The sequence below is a fragment of the Syngnathus floridae genome, chromosome 11 (genome assembly GCF_059516105.1).
Source record: "Syngnathus floridae isolate MCC-2025c chromosome 11, RoL_Sflo_1.0, whole genome shotgun sequence".
In the NCBI taxonomy this organism is placed as follows: Eukaryota; Metazoa; Chordata; class Actinopteri; order Syngnathiformes; family Syngnathidae; genus Syngnathus; species Syngnathus floridae.
The window spans coordinates 6,965,526-6,980,291 of NC_142423.1; the positions used below are offsets into that span (position 1 = coordinate 6,965,526).

At 43.0% G+C, this 14,766-nt stretch overlaps 3 protein-coding genes across 3 annotated transcripts; all 3 read right to left on the reverse strand.

Moving 5' to 3' along the window:
- Nucleotides 1-475: 475 nt before the first annotated feature.
- LOC148390694 (mitochondrial intermembrane space import and assembly protein 40-like) lies at nucleotides 476-1,922 on the reverse strand. Its single transcript, XM_088388780.1, has 3 exons — nucleotides 1,691-1,922; nucleotides 1,350-1,448; nucleotides 476-1,159 (listed from the first exon to the last, which is right to left on the reverse strand). Exons 1-3 carry the CDS (start codon nucleotides 1,710-1,712, stop codon nucleotides 822-824), a joined length of 459 nt encoding a protein of 152 aa, XP_088244906.1. The 5' UTR covers nucleotides 1,713-1,922; the 3' UTR covers nucleotides 476-821.
- A 383-nt stretch (nucleotides 1,923-2,305) lies between these two features.
- LOC148390695 (protein transport protein Sec61 subunit alpha-like 1) lies at nucleotides 2,306-6,308 on the reverse strand. The gene is made up of 12 exons (XM_088388773.1): nucleotides 6,152-6,308; nucleotides 5,516-5,583; nucleotides 5,369-5,434; nucleotides 5,179-5,257; nucleotides 4,965-5,096; nucleotides 4,776-4,885; nucleotides 4,431-4,584; nucleotides 4,184-4,344; nucleotides 3,865-4,062; nucleotides 3,582-3,773; nucleotides 3,430-3,506; nucleotides 2,306-3,294 (listed from the first exon to the last, which is right to left on the reverse strand). The coding sequence occupies exons 1-12, from the start codon at nucleotides 6,156-6,158 to the stop codon at nucleotides 3,108-3,110; spliced, it is 1,431 nt and encodes a 476-aa protein (XP_088244899.1). The 5' UTR covers nucleotides 6,159-6,308; the 3' UTR covers nucleotides 2,306-3,107.
- Nucleotides 6,309-9,058: 2,750 nt separating this feature from the next.
- Nucleotides 9,059-13,891, reverse strand: LOC148390696 (inositol hexakisphosphate kinase 2-like). The gene is made up of 5 exons (XM_088389673.1): nucleotides 13,294-13,891; nucleotides 11,333-11,564; nucleotides 11,082-11,245; nucleotides 10,800-10,975; nucleotides 9,059-10,685 (listed from the first exon to the last, which is right to left on the reverse strand). Exons 1-5 carry the CDS (start codon nucleotides 13,511-13,513, stop codon nucleotides 10,092-10,094), a joined length of 1,386 nt encoding a protein of 461 aa, XP_088245799.1. The 5' UTR covers nucleotides 13,514-13,891; the 3' UTR covers nucleotides 9,059-10,091.
- Between the last annotated feature and the right edge of the window lie 875 nt (nucleotides 13,892-14,766).

Genomic DNA, 14,766 nt, shown 5'->3' on the forward strand with positions numbered 1-14,766 from the left:
TTTAGAATGTGATTTTGAAATGTTGGAGTAATTCATGACATTTCTTGAGCGAATAGTGCATGCTGAGAACTGTTGTATGAGGAGCTATTATCCATTTCAGGTGACATCACAGTGTTTTAGATATTTAGGTTAAAGGCTGCATAATTGTTAAAAACTCTTTATGCTGCAGTTAAACATGTTTTATAAAGCACTCAACTCAAATTCAGTTTATAGAATCACTCAAAACTCAAATTTGTTTTCATGAGTATTATACTGCCCCCAAGTGGCCAGATTCTGAAGTTTAGGATTTGAAACCACACCTATATGGAGTTTGTGTTTTTCCCGTAATTGATTTTTTCCTCCCAAATTAAAATAAAACAAAAAAACATATGCAGGTAAACTTCATTGAAAAGTTGAAGCTGCAAAGTTGAATCAGGCAAGCTCAACCCAATGTGCTTTCAACCACAAAATACTGAAAAATGTAGTCAAAGATCAATTGTATTTCAAAACGTTCAATAGTATTTATTGGTAATTATTTAAGTGACATGAATGCCATTGGAAGAGTTGAGGTAAATACTGTGTCTGCTTTACAGAAGGCTTGGCCCCACTTGGAAGCTCAATTCTTAAATCAGTCTGCTGAATGCAGTACAGTACATGACAACAAGTGCAATCTACGTGATACATGAAATAAAATGAAAGCTTTTTTGTAAATAATCATTTGTTCCGTGGTCAACACTTTGTGTGCTCTGATTATTATTTCCGAATCAGACAAACAAAAAGCGGAAATGGGTAACTAGCACATCAGGGCCCACCTAACGTCTTTCCCAAACTGATGACAGGTATTAGTTTTCCAGTGAACTCCCTGCACTGGCTTGCGAGCTATTTGAGTCCTGCACGGGGTCAGATGTGGACATGGAATCAGAAGCTGTGGCATCTTCTGAAGTCTGCTCTGCATTTGCTTCAGGTATCTTATTTTCTTCTTGTGGGTAGAGTTCCGGATAGAGCTGCATGCACTCTTGCATTGCTCTGAACTGATCCAGACACTCAGAGCCCTTCAGCTCCTCTTTACTGTAATGGAAGCAGGAGAAGGCCTCCTTAAATTCGGTCCCACAGGGACCACTGGCCATCCCACCCAGGCAGGGACAGCTCCAGTTAATCTCCCCACTGGGAAGAATCAGCCCTAATAAGACAGAGATGCTGAGAATTAATTGCTTTTTTTTTTTTTTGCAGTTTCCACTGTAAATATTGTGCAGTATAATTTCATTTCGACATATTTACTTGACACTTTTACTACTTTCCTGTTAGTACGGCTGCTGTGGCGACATCTTGTGGCATTAGCGCTACTTTTAAAGCTTATTTTGGTCACTCACCTCGCTCCTCATAAGGATCATCAGGGTCTTCCTCAACAAGCTCGGCGTTGCTGGGTGTTGCATGATCTTCTTTGGTGACAAAGATTATTTTGTCTTTGCCTGTGTGGAATTTATTTTCAATTGAATGGAACGAACAACTGAATCTTTACATGTTAACGACTCAAGGTAACACATTAAAACAAATACTGTCATTCTTATTTGATGCAACGCATTTTCATTTCGTAATGCTATCATAAGTTAGAAATTACATTTTGAGCAACTGTCTCAAACTTATGGCATAAAAACTTCCGGATACATGTTGTATGAATGAGTTAGCCGAGCTAGCACAGCGTGCTGCTTACCCTCTTGCCTGACAGTAGTCATTTCTTCCCAAAATGAAGATGAACAACTCGATTTAGTGCAGCAGCAGCAACCCGTCAGGTACAACCAGTGTCATTGGAACATGTCACAGAGATACAGTTGTGTCACGTGTTAAGCATCTTTAACTGTTTCACAACGACGGACGATTATCTAAGTGGTGTCTCGGAGGAGCTAGCCGAGTTCCCATCGACAGAAAGGGAAAAGCTAATTAGCTATAGCACGGCTATTCTTCTTAGTTGTTTTTAGGGATTGGTAAACACCTTAATGGTGCATTACTGCCACCCACTGGTATGGAGTTTGGCTCATGGTTTTACTCGTTCTTTTGAGGAAAATGGAAACTATAATAATGTAATTATATCAATTTCCCTCACATATTACAATACATTTTTTGTGAACTGTCAGAAAATTGTCCTCTTTTGCTTATTCATGATTAAATTAAAAACCAGGCAAACATTACAAATACAACTGCTATAAACTGGGAAGTGACTGCCTGTTCCCCATTGTCACCTGGGTTTGATCATGTCATGCCTTTTTTTGAGTCCAAGTCACAGTGTATTAAATTACCTTCCAAATGATTATCAACAATAACAACAATATTTTTTTTTCCAAAATTGTTTTATTTGCAAATGTTCGTTCTGAAATGTTTTCATGTTTGTACATATTCCAAAGACTATTATACACTTAAAACCATTCCACATTGCCTATGTACACAAAACAATAAATTATCTGTCGAGGGGGGCGGGGTGTGTGTGTGACAAAATGTTTCTCGAAACAGACAATAAAAACAAAGGAAAAATTAAGAACATGAATATGACCACTGAGTTAATACTGAAGCTCTCGGGATTGCCTTTTTATGAAAGAAGCAGTCGGAATTCCTGCCAGACACAAATGTAAGCCTCACATCCTTTTTTCTTCACTTACATTGTGTTCCATTAAAAACGTCCACAGAAGCATCAATTGGTAAGATCTGACACAGTTCAGCCAGCTTCTTGCACCTTCTTAAAATTTGTAGCTCATCAGGAAAAAAAAGCAAAGTGGATTAAGAACGTATAAGCTCTGTGAGAAGGTTGTCATGCGCACAGCAAGCATCGGGGCACCATCATCCCAGCATGCCCGCATACCGAAGTTCTATCATGTTGGTCAAAGAAATAAATCAAAAAACCTCAATGCCCCTCGCAAAGGCAGTCTTTAAATGAATATTGGGGAGCTTCAAAAAGGAGCAAAAAAACTGCCATGTCGTTTTGAGGATGAATGGAGGTAGCATCTCACACGTCCGACACCTCATTTGATGTGAGAATCCAAAAAGTCCTACTGACGGGAAGCTGATGAGGGGAGTGCTTCACAAAGGTGTCAAAAATACGCAAGACGCTGATAAGAGTTGCTCAAACGTGGGAATTTCTAAAAGAAATATCCTCCTAGACTGCCTACTTCACTCTGCTCTTTGACAAAAATCTCAAAGTACTGATAAATGATGGTGACAGCCAAAAGGATTCCCGTGCCGGAGCCGATAGCGCCGAGGAAATCAGCCATGACCGACAGACCGCCAATACACAGCCCGCCGAATGCAGCCGCAGTCGGAATGTACCTAAAGTAGAAATGAAGTTGAATTAATACTCGTGAAAAATAATCTATCTAAATGTAGAAAAGTGTCACATTTTGAGTAACGTACCAAAAAAATCATGGATGCAAATCAAAATAGGTCTTTCAATAATGATTTTACCTGTTGAGTTCATGGACCATGGAAGTCTCCCTGTGTCCCCTCATCACCATCTGCTGCTCTTTCAGCTGTTTTGCCACCTGCACATCAAATTTATTATTTTTCAGAGTCACACTGAGATGTCTGCACATGCAATTAAAGAAATTTGATCTTACATCTTTTGCGGAGGAGCCCGAGACTTCGATCCAGGTTTTGGAGAAGAAAGCGCATGATCCGAGCATGAAGGCAATATAGATAAGGGCGTGCACTGGATCCTCTAGAACTGATCCAAATGACTCAGGCGGGGAGAGGTAGTAACAAAGACCACCCACAGGATACGCCCGAGCTGGACCGCCACTTGAAGCGTCCTACAAACACAACAACCATTGCTGTTAACAAATAAAACGTATTTGCAATGAGTGTAAAATGTCAATACTAGAAAGCAGGATGTGTACTTACAGACCACGTTCCAAGCAGATTGACCAAGAAGTTGCCACTGAAGCGCGTGGACAGCATCTGGGATATGACGTACAAGTTGGAGACCAGCGCTGATTGCAGGATGATGGGAATGTTGGAGGTGTAGAAGAGCTTGATGGGGTAAGTGTTGTACTGGCCGCGGTAACGAGCCGACTTGATTGGCAGATCCACTCTGAATCCCTGTGACACAAGGCGAGAGGTCAGGAGATCTTTTGACAACACTCCCTACGCATGTTTCGTCGTAAGTGCTTGTTGGGAGCTTTGGGCGGGAATTGCGCCCACGCGAAAAAGAAGAACTCACTTGAAAGTATATGACTACGGCAAAAACAAAGACGGTGGCAATGAGGTTCATGAGGTTGGGCAGGTTCTGTCTGTAGAAGGCCTCTCTCAGGGCACGCACTTTGTCCGTCCTGGTTGCCAGCAGATGGAAAAGGGCGATGATGGCTCCCTCAAATTCTGTGCCTGCAAACGTCATCACCATAGCAAGTACAATTCAATACAATAAAGCAAAAACTAAATTCGTGACTTTCCGTGCAGATTCGTCTTACCTCTGCCGGTGTTCACAGTGGTAGGGCTGAAAGCCTTCCAAACTATGGTTTCGCAAATGTTGGTTGCGATGAACAGTGAGATGCCCGAGCCAAGACCGTAGCCTTTTTGGAGCAGCTCATCCAGCAGCAATACGATCAGCCCGGCCACAAACAACTTTGGAGGAAAGATGTGCGTTAACAGCTTAGAAACACTGTATCACTATCAGGATTTGCTAAGTGACAACAAGAGGAAGTCACACTAACAAATGGGCAGATGAGCTCATTCGGGTGACAACATATCAAAAGGAAGGTGAGTAACTAGCTGTCTCTCCAGTCCTTTCGCCTTCTCCTTTAAGTTGGTTGTACCTGAATGATGATGAGCAGACAGATTCCAGCTCCCATCTCTGAGGGGTCACCATACATGCCAGTCATCACGTATACAATAGCCTGGCCAATGGTGATGATCATTCCAAACACTGAAAGAGATCAAGAAGTATCAGACGCCTGTTTTGACGTCAGTCACCCAAGTGAAAATAGTGGTGGCTTTTTTTGTACATTTCTGCGCTCCATTAAAAAGGGCTCTGTCTTTGGGTGTGTCTCCAACTTCGATGATTTTAGCCCCAGCAAGGAGTTGCATGATCAGGCCGGAGGTGACAATAGGGGAGATGCCCAACTCCATCAATGTGCCTGAGGGAACACCCCCACATTAAACAGTGAAGTAGTCTTGTGCTACAGGAAAATATTGAGCAGGCTCATAATAGACACACACCTCGATTGGAGGCCAGAATCACTCTCATCCAGTAAAATGGATCTGCAGAGTCTGATGACATGATGCCAAAGAGAGGGATCTAAAAGGAAAATCGGATACATTTCTGCAAGCTGCGAGAGTACTTCTCATATCATGCAACAAAATTGTTGAAAAGCATCATGTTTAAAATAACACAAACTAAGAAACTCACTTGGCAGCAAACCAAGAAGATAAAGAGCGTGATGGCGGTCCATAGAACCTTCTCCCTGAACTGGATCTGAACCAAGAACATTGTAATAGGTTTTATTTACAACACACATACAGTTGCGTGACCTGTAGTCACTGACTGAACGCATACCTTTCTTTCAGGTTTTTGGATTTCTGGCAAAACTGCGCAGAATGGCTTGATCACTTCCAAGAATTTGACTGAAATCAAACAAATATGAACATTTCTCAGATGATTTCAGCTGCTCACCCGTGAGACGTGGCAATGAGTGAGGGGCGGACTTTACGCTGCGAGTAAAAATCGTCGCCGATAAACGTGAAAATCAAAACAATACCGACCAAATAAAATCAATCATCAAGCCCCACTGCAGCACAAATGTTTGTTTACAACCGCTAGCTGATGATAAACATCGGGAATTGACAATGGAACGTCATCGGTGTTATGCGTCGTCATCACTAATTTATCCGTCAATGGATTTGAATGAGTAGCTAGCAAGTTAGCATCAACCGTTTACAGTCAGCCACGCAACAGCCCACGGGTCTAAATCCCCCACACAAACAACAAATACGTTCCTCTATTCATTTTTTTAATTAACCACCATACACCAGAAACATATAAACATAAAAAGGGCGACATTTCTATGGCGCTAGCTAGCAACGCCAGCTAACACGCTAATGTGCAGTGCTACTACGTGATCGTTTACTCGATTCTCAAACCACAAAACTGACCAGAAACTATGTTAAAGTTAAACAACAAGAGGATACTCACTACCCATGGTGTCCCGAATGTCCACCTGATTGTCCTGATTGTTAAAATAGACAGTCCAGCAAGGCGATCAATCTGGGTCGACACCGGCCGGGAGTGTGCGTGTGTACTGACAAGCACAACAGACACATCACCATCACTTCACGCGAGACAAGCTTCTTAAAGAGACAGTACAACAAACCGCAAATAGAGAACAGTGTACCCCCGCATATTCGCGGATTTTTCTTTATTTAGAAGACGTATATTATTTCACTTTATTTTCACTTTACAATGACCTTTAAATTTTACAGTTACAAATAATCACCTCAAAGTAGCAAAATATGAAGACAATGACAAAAAAATATATTGTGAAATTGTGTTATATCCTCTGAGCCAGGAGACAGCAGCAGAGAACAGTAGATGAGATGTTCACCAATGAGACTTGCACCAAGGAGTTACAGTCCTAACTCGAGTTTCTCAACCTTTATTAAGCCACTGCACCTATTTTACATGAGATAAATCTCACCACACACTACAAACCAAAAATATTTGTTTACGGTAATTTCTGCCACCTAATGGAAAATCATTTTATTGTTCTGTTTGTCACTATACGTCACTGGCATAGCTAGAAAAAAGGTAATTAATGATAGTATTTTGGGACAAATTAAAAAATTCACACCCCGCATATAATCACTGAATGACAATTTGAATTATTAGCAAACAGATTATGATTGATGATTAAAGTACAGATTAGTCGGTATCAATCACAAACACCCATTAAAAGATAACTATGTCCTTAATAAGTAGAGCAAACAAGGTCCATTCTGTAATAATGAAGAGGTCGTGATAACATTTGAACACTTTGAGATAACACTAGAAATGTATACATGGTTTACAGTATGTGTGGTTTGGCTAGATTGGGTCTTGCTAGGCTTGCAACAACATCTGTACAGCCCCACCACATTCTTATGTAACATGTGTAAAGGTCATGTGACACCTGTATATTGCGTCTTCTGTCATTTGTTGCAGCAGCACAGATATTGCAGAGCGTCGAATTATCAAAATGCGTCAAGCCGCCGCTAATCATTTTTTACCCACCACAGGACAAAAAAAAAAAGCCGACTTCACAGAAGAAAATACTGTGAGGCACAAACTAAATGTACCCATCCAAATCAACTATTGAAATTGAGATAGAGATTAATCCAGATTACCACAGATCAAGTCAAGTCAAGTCAAGTTTATTTGTATAGCCCTAAATCACAAACAGTCTCAAAGGGCTTCACATAGCCAAAAATTGACAATTATTCTCAAAGCATCCCCTGATCATAAGCTCCCAAAAGGGCAAGGAAAAACTCAAAAAACCCCTGCCAGGGGAAAATGAGAAACCTTGAGAAGGGACCACAGATGGAAGGATCCCCCTTTCAGGATCACCAGATCATTACGCTTAAAAATCCAGCCGAAACATTACCACAGATGCTGCCCTTTCTTGACCTGGGCTATTTTTAACTCCTCCAGGATAATTAATCCTGCTTGCACTGTCATGTGCAGCAAAATATATTCCCCCTACAGCATTTTCTGTGGTTTCTGTTTTATAAGAAGCATCATAATCATTATCAGGCCTTCACACGCATACACACACACCCATGCTTTGTGCTCATTTGTACTATAACTCCTGATAATGTAGGCCAGCAGCTTCTGGAAAGTCGTCATTCAGTTTGTTCTGTCAAAACAGCATAGATATTCCACATACACGTAAAGAGTGATGTTTGGAATAAATAGGGAAAATTATTCTTGAAAATGTTAAAATGCTGAAATTTTATATTAAAAAAAATAAAATGATGAACAGCGATGATGTGTGTGCAAGCTACTCAGCAATGAGATAAATATTTCCACAACCTTTGAACTGTGACGACTTCCACGGCATTTATGAACATAAAAAAAAAACACGAGTGCACTGCCGCCCCACCCATGGTACACGTTTGCATAGATACGAAAGTGTGTCCTTTGAGCCAATGATTAAATCGTCACACACCGTTTGTGTTCAAATATATGAAGCTAAAAGTGTTGGGCTATTGCATTTTGTTCGCTCGGTATTTTGCAAGTGGGCGTGGCTTCTAACAGCTTGAAGCCTATTTCTGAAAGAATTGTTCACTTTCTTCTAAACTGCTTTGTGAAGCTTTTGTATTGCAACTTTACGCTCGCAAGTCAAAGCAAAAAAATTGACGAACGATGGCTCAAAACTGAATACACAATGTAGTCTGATTAAAAACCCTCCACCCAGCGAGGCCTACAAAATAAAATGTTCTTTGTGCGTCATAAATGAAGCAATATTATTTTAAGTCACTGAGGTCATGGCCCACACCATCCAGTGGATTTAGTTGTTTTTCCAGAATGTTGTATAACAATCAAGATCCAGGCTTCAAAACTGATCACATTCCAGGGAATTTGACAGATTAGTTTTTGATTAAAGTTAGCCGCTCGGCTTTTTGATTGTTTTTGCCAACAATGTTCATTTCACGTCATGCAGCCTAATTAAACAGAGTTTAATCAAAGTAGTTTAGTGCCTGTGACAGGCAGTTGAAGAAACTCTTTGTTACGAATGACACAATGTCCACGCAAGACTGACAATGGACTCTTGTCTGATAAAATACATTCCATTGCTCAGCATGATTGTTTTTTTTTCTTTGTGCTAATGGTGTGTGGGCAGTGGCCAACACCTTTCAATGCTTGCTGCGAACTTTCTTGCACAATCAAGCGTGTGACATCGCTGCAAGATATGAATTTAATTAATGGGGTGCAGTTTGGGCTAGTGTAGACGTGCACTGCTTCACTTTCTTGGATTTTTTTTCTTGAAATCATTTATTGCTTTCGTGCTCGTTTTGTTTAACTCATATTAACTACTTTATGAAAAACTGGAATAACTACAAGTCCTTACCACAAATGAATGTCTTTATTTTCAAGACATTGCTAATGCACAGGTGTACAAGCGAGCTTTTCGGCTCTCGCAATAACAAAATAAATTCAGTATAACAAGAAAACGTACAACAGTGGTTATTTGGAATGTGATTTTTTTTTTTTTTCCATTTTCAACAATGTTTTTTTTATAAATAGTCTCTTGGTAGGCTAGTCATTTCAAATCAATAAATTCTCTTCAAGTCCACATTTAAGGAATGAATAAGAGAAATTCCAAGAAAAAACACATTGGGAATAAAAAAAAAAAATCTTTTTTTTTTTTAAAGGACTGTTGGAAAAAGGCAAACCCCTTTTTCTGTCTCCATCTTGTCCATCCTGTATCAAGAGTCCATCAAAATATACGATTGGACACGAAACGTACATCTCTTCCAAACATCAACATAAACGCAAAATGTCCTTATGAGGAGCATTCACTTTAAATTGCTACAAGGCAGCTGACCTAGCCAGCCAAGGTCAGCCCTTAAAAGTCCCTCCCCCAGAGTACGAATGTGCTATACTCCCAGTTGTAACTGCACTCCCCTAAAAACACCAACTAAACTCACGCCACAGGTAAAAAGCACCATGTCAGCCTCTTTGAACTACAGTACACTCGAATTTCAACCATCTAGCACGCTGTTTCTCTCTCAGAGAGAATGCACAATAAAAGGAACCTGTGTGTGCCGCAGGAGGAGGTGGAGTGTCCTTGGATGCTACAAGGCTGTTGTGAGACCTCAATCTTGGTCCTCCTACTACACGCTAAAGAAAAGGAGCAGTCTCAAAGAGGATAAAGTGTGAGGAGGGGCTTGGGCGGCCCCGTCCTCTGGCGGGTAAGGGTGAGCGCGGGACCCACCGCGCACTCTCCCTCCTGATCCCGAGGGGGTCCGAGGTTCCCTCCAAGCGGGCGGGCAGGGTCGCACCACCACGGCGGTGCGCCTCGGAGTAGCGGGGCGTCAGCACATCAGGCTCATTCCCCAGGATTGAAATTCAGAACATGCGGTCTCCGATGCGAGCCTCAGTCAGTGCTGTGATCCTCCAGCTGGGAGATGATGGTGATCAAGTTCTGGAGGCCGAAGATGAAACCGCTGTCCTGGCCCTCGTGCACCACGCTGTCCTCTCCATAGTGGCGGCAAGTCGTGTGAGCAAAGTCGATCATGCGCACGTCCACGGCGGCGCTGCTGGAGTCCGCCGGGCTGTGGGCGGAGCGGCCGCTATTGCCGTTGCCGCTCCCCGTGGCGCCGCCGGCGCTGCAGCCCGCCGAGGAGGAACGAGGGAACCCGAAGGCCCCTTCTTCCTCTTCCTCGTCGTCAGACAACTCATCCTCATCCCCCTCCTCGCCACCGCGGTGTCGAGGTCGAGATGGCGTTCTGGGAGGGTCTCCGTCATAGATGATGAGCAAGGAGCTGGAGTAGAATCGGTACGACTCGCAGGACTCCAGAGCGGCTTGCATCTCGCGGAGTCGTTGCAGCACCGGGGACAGCAGCTCGCGCCGCAGGCGACGTCCATTATGGAAAAACTGGTAGAGGGCCTCCTCAAACCCCGCGAAGGTCAGCTTTCGGCCATGGTACTTATTCATGAACATGAGCTGGTCGGAATCTGATTGGTACACCTGCGGGCATCGGAGCGAAAAATGTCGACTAAGTCAGACCACAAAAACAAGCAGACAAAATCCAGCGCCACAATTTGACTACGACAGGACGGGCGACTCGGGTCTTGATCTTACCTGCATGCCGCAGAGGCGCACTCCTATGGAGGCAGATGTGCTTTGTTGACACTTGCGGATCTGATTGGCTTTCTTCTCCTCTGAAGCATCATCGCCATGCTGGCGCGTCCCCATCTTCAAGTCCAACACACATGGGACTGTGTAACGCCATGTTAGGTTCTCCAAAAGGATGAACTCTGTGAAAGCGAGTCAAGGAATGCACGACACAACACAAGACAGATACGATGCGCTTCCTATGAACATGTTGTCACGTGTTCCACAACGAAAGCAATGAAAGGATACTGTATTGGTTCCGGTGCTTTGCGTTGTCCTTCATCCTCTGTAAATGCTGCTGGTGACATTTCAGACTCCAGGGATTGTGTTTGATCTGCGGCACCATGTTGCCCTTCTCTAGGCTTAAGTACAGGACCTCTGCCTGCTGCTGTGCCTGGACGTCGTCACGGTAGCTAAAACGAAAAGCACACAGAAAGAAAGGTCAGCGTTTGTGTCACAAATTGCTTTTGCCTTTCAACATGCAGCAAGGAAGCATTTACCTTATGATCTTATCTTCTTTCCGGCTCTGTCGTGCTCTTTCTTTGCTATAGTTGTCGTTTTCTACGTGCAAAGGGGACTGCTTTTTGTTACTCCGCTTCGACATCTTGCTCTTGGGCTCGCAATCTGTCGAGGGGTCCTTGTTTTCCAGGTCGCCTGTTTCGCTATGAAGAGGGTACGCAATGAGGCATAGGTTCCCACCCTCGTCCTCTTCGAAACTGACCGACACCACACCTGTGTAAAGGAGGACAGCGTTGTTTAAAAAAATATATTTACACTTACACAAACACACCAGAGGACATCTGAAGTTTCATGAATATCATTATGTGAATCTTGCAAATGAACTTGCTCAACAAGGAACAAAATCATGAAAGTATAACGATGAAAAAAATATACAGGGCCACAAAAGATCAACTAATAAAAAGACAGACAAGGCTTGAGTTTGTCATTCAAAGCATTTATTAAAAAATTGCAAATCAAACAGAGTAAGCAAGACTACAGCTCATGCATTTAACAGACATACAAGTTCAAAACTTTGACATGGACGTATTGTCCTAGCAGAGCAAAACAATTTGACAGGACAAGGCAGCTCTTTTGTAAACGATTGCGTTGCGTTAAATCTGCGTGCCCGAGGACCCAGCAATCATGCAGCTTCTCACGCTTGACGTCATCTGTGCTGACATCAGCATCCTTAGGCCCTTTCGCCCCCACCAGTTTGGCCCGATGGAGACTTGCACAGTCATTCCACTACAACTAAGCAAGTGTGGGAACTTGTGACTCAACGGCTCTTTATTAAATGAATACGGAGGCAGCAGAGGTGAAAACGCCAGGAGTGGACGACTGTTCTTGGGACATTATGTTGCCAGCTTTGGAAGTTGTAGGAAAAAGTTTCATCATTGTAATGTCTTAGCAGTATCAGCTAGACCTTGAAATCTGCCGTGTAACTGCTCAGACATCACACACGCGTTCTTTTTATAGTACCGCGCCGCATTTCGGCAGAGTCAAATTACATGGATATTTTACCTCCTTGGATATGTGAACCAGTATGTACTAAATGTCATTTGTCTAATCGGGTATTAGAAAGACCTAGTGGACATTTAGGACTACTACAATAAAAAGGTGGATGGGGACTAATTGTCAGTGGTTACATTGTGTCGCTGTGAGTGTTGCTTTACTCATTCACTGCAGTGTACGTTTCTTTTTATTAAGCTACTTTTTAAAATCTCTTTCCGTTGCTTTTAAATGTGACTTTAAATGCTTTGAAGAGGGCTTTTAAATCAAGCTGCCCATGTCTTGCTGACCCAGAGAACTCTGCGCCATTGGTTTCTATTGCCTAATATGATATGCTTAAAAACATTCCAACAAAGCTAAGAGATGGATTTGTATTTTTTTTTTAAAATGGTGACACGAAGATTAATTCACCTCTGTCCTGATAATGAATACCAGCTTTAGAACCAGTAGCACTAGCTCATACAATTCAAATTTTATTTGCAGTAGGACTCTTTAGTAGCCTATCAAATTTGCTAAAGGGCCATGCTAGCGGGCCAACAATAATTAAAAATAATTGGCTCGCAAAACTTAATTGATGGGTTCTGTACACATTAGTCAACAGTCCAGTCCTGCTATAATAGTTGCCCCTGTATTGATAGTTTCGTCATGTGTGACATAATATGTAAGGCCAAGGTACCAAAGGCAAGGCCCGTCCCTGCTTTTCCATCAACTGCGACTAGGGCGTTAAAGTCTATAGATAACATTTCCTAGAACGTTGAATGATAGTCACATTCTGTTCTCGAGGCCCTTTCAACGAATCCTACCGCAAACTATTCAAGCCAACATCAGTCTGTAAATGCTTGAAAGCGTTACGTAATGCTTAGCATGCAAATGAGAAACATGCCAGCTCGCTTGTAATCGCCATGATGGACGAGTTCCGATGCGGGCACTCAGCTCCGGGAGTCGGTCTTACCTTTATACTGCGGGGTGAACTTCCTCATTTCGGCGGGGAGGCTCTTGTAGAACTGATGCTCGCGGGGAATGAGCGGCTTGCAGATGGTCTGCTCCCCGAAGCGCAGCACGCAGGAGTGCCCCCCCACCTGGTGCACGAAGGGTTCAAGCATCACCCCCTTTCCCGAATAGGGAGTTCCATCCGCCTGCATGAGGGCTTCCAGAGCGGGACTCATCCTCATTCCGCATCGGACATCAGAGCGTGGTGGAACCACGTCGCAAGCGAGGCAAGGGGCTCCAGCACTCGCCTGGCTCCCTATCCTGGACTTGTTTCCTATGGGGCCCACAGGGGGCGCTGCCGCTTCCCTACTCGAGCGACTGCGGGGGAAAAAAAACAAAGCCTAGGCAGGAAGGACGGAGGCAAGAAAACCCTTTATTCCCTACGCGTCACCTGCCCTGGGACAGTGTATATCGCTCTTCTGTAGAACTATATAGCTTCCGCGACTAATTTCGTGTCATCAAACGCTACGTGTGCGTCACTAAAGGCTGATAAAAACGTAATGGCTTAACATGGACGTTTCCTGTCGCTGTGCTGTGGCTCGACTGACGTACCAGCAAATGTCGCTGCCTGGTAAAGAACAGGAAGCCCCGCCTTAAAACCACGCCTCCTCACTGAAGACCAGCCAATCACGGAGGCGCTCTTGTCGCTGGGAGGAGATAAGGCATCTCGAGAGGATCACACAAACAAAGGGGGGGAGAGAGAAAAAAAAAACAGTGGGAGGAGAGAACAGGAAAAATACTAGACAAAAACACAACACTGAAGACTTTCTTGGGAGGGGGTGCGCCTGGTGGTGGTCGTTTACTCATTTTGCAGGTTTTTCACTTTTGTTGCCCAGGAGACAACCTGCAGCTTGCATATAAGGTTTGCACTTGGTCTCAAAATGTCAACGATAGTGAACAAACCCAAAAAGCGCATGTAAATACACAGCAAGTAGAGGTATGCATGAATTGATTACAGAACAGCTACATTATCTGTCATCACAATCACAATCAGCGCATTTGACACTGAATACAAGTGAGCACGATCATGTCACATTTATAGAAATCATCAATATTTTGTACTTTAAAAAAACGCAGGATAGCAAATTGCAGCTGTCCCACGCATCATCTGGAGCAGTTCAGAATTATTCATCCAATAACATGCCAAAAACGTGAAAAAATAAGCACACAATATAAATCATATTGCTACAGACGTGGTCGGAGTTGGTTGTAACAAGTTTTGCTTTGACTCGCCAACCTATCAGAGGACAGAAAAATGCATACAATTTCTTGGAGGACCAGAGGTAGGAAGACTAACAAGTGGAATTTCATAGAACAAATATAAGAATGTAGGTTTAAAGTCAACCAGTGCTTATGATTGTGTTGAAAATACATATTGGGGCACAGAGTCTTGTAAAAAATCATCCAGATTTAATTACATTAATTATTAGTAATT

Bases quoted from the DNA above. Each gene is read 5' to 3' on its own strand.
- LOC148390694 (XM_088388780.1), bottom strand. From the start codon at position 1,712: ATGACTACTGTCAGGCAAGAGG. The intron at 1,449-1,690 runs GTAAGCAGCACG...AATTCCACACAG, and splicing joins GACTACTGTCAGGCAAGAGG to GCAAAGACAAAATAATCTTT. The intron at 1,160-1,349 runs GTGAGTGACCAA...CTGTCTTATTAG, and splicing joins TGATCCTTATGAGGAGCGAG to GGCTGATTCTTCCCAGTGGG.
- LOC148390695 (XM_088388773.1), bottom strand. The intron at 5,435-5,515 runs GTATGCGTTCAG...TTCTTGGTTCAG, and splicing joins TCCAAAAACCTGAAAGAAAG to ATCCAGTTCAGGGAGAAGGT. The intron at 3,774-3,864 runs GTAAGTACACAT...TTGTGTTTGTAG, and splicing joins ATCTGCTTGGAACGTGGTCT to GACGCTTCAAGTGGCGGTCC.
- LOC148390696 (XM_088389673.1), bottom strand. From the start codon at position 13,513: ATGAGGATGAGTCCCGCTCTGGAAGCCCTCATGCAGGCGGATGGAACT. The intron at 10,976-11,081 runs GTATCCTTTCAT...TCGCTTTCACAG, and splicing joins AAAGCACCGGAACCAATACA to AGTTCATCCTTTTGGAGAAC. The intron at 10,686-10,799 runs GTAAGATCAAGA...CGATGCCCGCAG, and splicing joins TGCGCCTCTGCGGCATGCAG to GTGTACCAATCAGATTCCGA.